Source organism: Malaya genurostris, chromosome 2 (assembly GCF_030247185.1).
Source record: "Malaya genurostris strain Urasoe2022 chromosome 2, Malgen_1.1, whole genome shotgun sequence".
NCBI lineage: Eukaryota > Metazoa > Arthropoda > Insecta > Diptera > Culicidae > Malaya > Malaya genurostris.
The window spans coordinates 330791532-330793972 of record NC_080571.1 but is presented as its reverse complement, the minus strand read 5'-3'; the positions used below and the strand labels follow the sequence as shown (position 1 = coordinate 330793972).

General features: G+C 33.3%; 1 protein-coding gene across 2 annotated transcripts; it reads left to right on the top strand.

Moving 5' to 3' along the window:
* The first annotated feature begins 964 nt into the window (after positions 1-964).
* On the top strand, positions 965-1915 carry LOC131427814 (uncharacterized). Of its 2 annotated transcripts, none has more exons than XM_058591343.1 (3): positions 965-1057; positions 1115-1258; positions 1317-1915. In XM_058591343.1, exons 1-3 carry the CDS (start codon positions 1007-1009, stop codon positions 1542-1544), a joined length of 423 nt encoding a protein of 140 aa, XP_058447326.1. In that variant the 5' UTR covers positions 965-1006; the 3' UTR covers positions 1545-1915. The 2 variants fall into 2 exon arrangements, with proteins under 2 accessions (XP_058447326.1, XP_058447327.1); XM_058591344.1 differs by having other exon boundaries at positions 968-1062.
* Positions 1916-2441: the final 526 nt, after the last annotated feature.

Below are 2441 nucleotides of genomic sequence, written 5' to 3'. Positions count from 1 at the left end.
CAGCAATAGTTGGTTTCTTCACAAGGAACAGTATTATTCACCAATTCATTCATTGAAACAATATAAAACTCAATTTTGATAGTTGTGACCCAAGGCACCTGCCATGGAGGATGCATTGGGCCGAATGTCAAGTTCAATTTTGATGAATAAATTACAAAAGAATCTGTTTACAGAAAATTCACAGTGAAGGTAAGGAGGTATACTTAAATATCAGAATGCGATATTAATTAATACCTTTCATTTACAGTTACAAAACAATGCCGAATGAAAAAAGACCTATTCCACTTGAAATAACGGATAAAATTGGGTTCCCAGGCCGTTCGAAGAAAAAGTTCTATTTTAACTCATATTAACTTTTAGGAGCAATTTCCAAAAAAATATTACTAAAACGATTGAAAGTGATATCGATTAACATTACTCAGAAACTGTTTATTTTGTTTTCCAATTGGATTCAAGGACAACACATAGATGAATAAGACCGAAATTCGAAGCTGTTATCTTTGTGAAATCGGGGACTTTTTGGCCGACGAGATAAATGAAAGTTATAGAATCTACGAAATAAGTTACTATCAACTATCTAATCGCATTTCTTTGGAGGTTACAATTTCCTCACTTATCCCAATTTGAATGCAGCGATGAAAGAGAATTGGTGTTTGTCTGAACGCTCTAATGCTTCGAGTAGAACAATAGGTAATAGAAGTAGCAAAACGTAGAGTCTGAAACGTCATTCAAAAGATTCGTTATATCATTTTTCATAATCAAAGAATTAATGGGCGAGTGAAATATTACATCCTTTGGAAAATATTTACCTTAAAGTAATGACATTGCAACTTAAAAACTTTTAACATATTGAAGGATATATCAATCAATCATTGCATATGCAATGGTTGTCGGATAAGTCGTAAATACTTGGACTATCTATAAAATAGTCTGCAAAGTGTAAATCTAACTTAGATGGAAGTCAACAACAAGTTCCAGCAGAGGGTGTTTGATCAACTGTGGCGAAATGAATTGTTTTACAAGTTACGTTTTTCTGGGTCTGGCAGCTTCATGTCTGGTATTGTTTGGAGTCCTAGTCCTAGAACTAATACGATCCAATGTTATTCCACTATAGGCTGGATTTACGGAAGAACAACTACAAAAACAAAATGTTGTCGTCGGAAAATGTGCTGATGAGCTCGGCATAGAGTTGAACAGTGATTTTACGGAACAATGGACATTCAACGGAAACCTTTTCCCGGATGAAGAAACACCGAAGGTAGGTATCCATATAATATAAAACCGGTAATTGGAATAAGATATAAATCTTCTTACAGAAATTTGTCGTTTGCATCGTCCGTGCTCTCGGCGTGATGGATGCTGATGGTACGTTCAAACTTCAAGCCTTGGTTGACTTTCTGGGCGACAATCATGACGTTCCAGCGTTAAAAAAGCACACTACTAAATGTAACATGGAAGGAGGAGATACCGTCGAAGATAGAACATACAACATCTACAAGTGTTTCTGGGATGAAGAAACAAAGCAGACCTTTAAAATAGAATAGAAAATTCGAAAAATAAAAATAATCGACCAACGTGATGTTCAGCACTCCTAATTTCAAGCTACAACAAGTTACGCGAAAAACCATACTTAAAAATCGATTTTAGATTGAAGTAAGTACTGTATAATTGAGAATTAGTTAGGGAAAACCAATGAAAATGTGATTTCTTTCGTTAAAAACTGTAAACAAAAGCCATCTAAAAATGCGGGATTTTTCGTAATGAACGAAAATATGTTTCAGTTTAATGTGAAGGCCTACACAATTTTGTATATCATTCGATTACAATTTTACAATCTCCGGAGACGTCTAAAAGAAGCAATATTAAAAATTAAATTTTGTTTACATATTTTCAAATAAACCAAAAATCAAAGTGATCACGTGTTCATTTGTATGCACCAAATTATTGCAATTAATATTAAATATGTTGACAAGTTGAGTAAAAAAGTACAGAAAATTCTTCTGCATAAAGCAATATAATTAAAGCTGTTGAAACTGTTTACTTATGGACTTTAAAATTTGCACCGTTTGGAACCGGTATCGCAAAAATTCACTGAAAACTGATATCTCTATTCTTTAAAAAAAATGCCAAGAAATATCTTGAAATAATGATATAATCTCTCCATCTGTCTGAAGCAAATGGCTTACCACAATGAAGACGTGCGTAATGTTTCATTCTAACCTTTCTTTTCTGGTGTTAATTTCTGGAATTTGTATTTTCAAACTTCTATGAAGACTGTCCCAGAAAGTATGGACGCACTTTGATTACGCTGTAAATAATTCACAAGTGTTAGATATTCAAATTTTATTTGATATACTGATAATATTAGACTACAACAACAGCATATTATTCTCAACATTTGCTACTTAAGGTACGATTACATTAGCCAGTTTATCTGCACA

Excerpts from the sequence above, each read along its gene's own strand:
- LOC131427814 (XM_058591343.1), top strand. The coding sequence starts at position 1,007 with ATGAATTGTTTTACAAGTTACGTTTTTCTGGGTCTGGCAGCTTCATGT. Across the intron at positions 1,058-1,114 it reads GTCTGGCAGCTTCATGTCTG|GCTGGATTTACGGAAGAACA; the intron begins GTATTGTTTGGA and ends ATTCCACTATAG. Across the intron at positions 1,259-1,316 it reads CGGATGAAGAAACACCGAAG|AAATTTGTCGTTTGCATCGT; the intron begins GTAGGTATCCAT and ends ATCTTCTTACAG.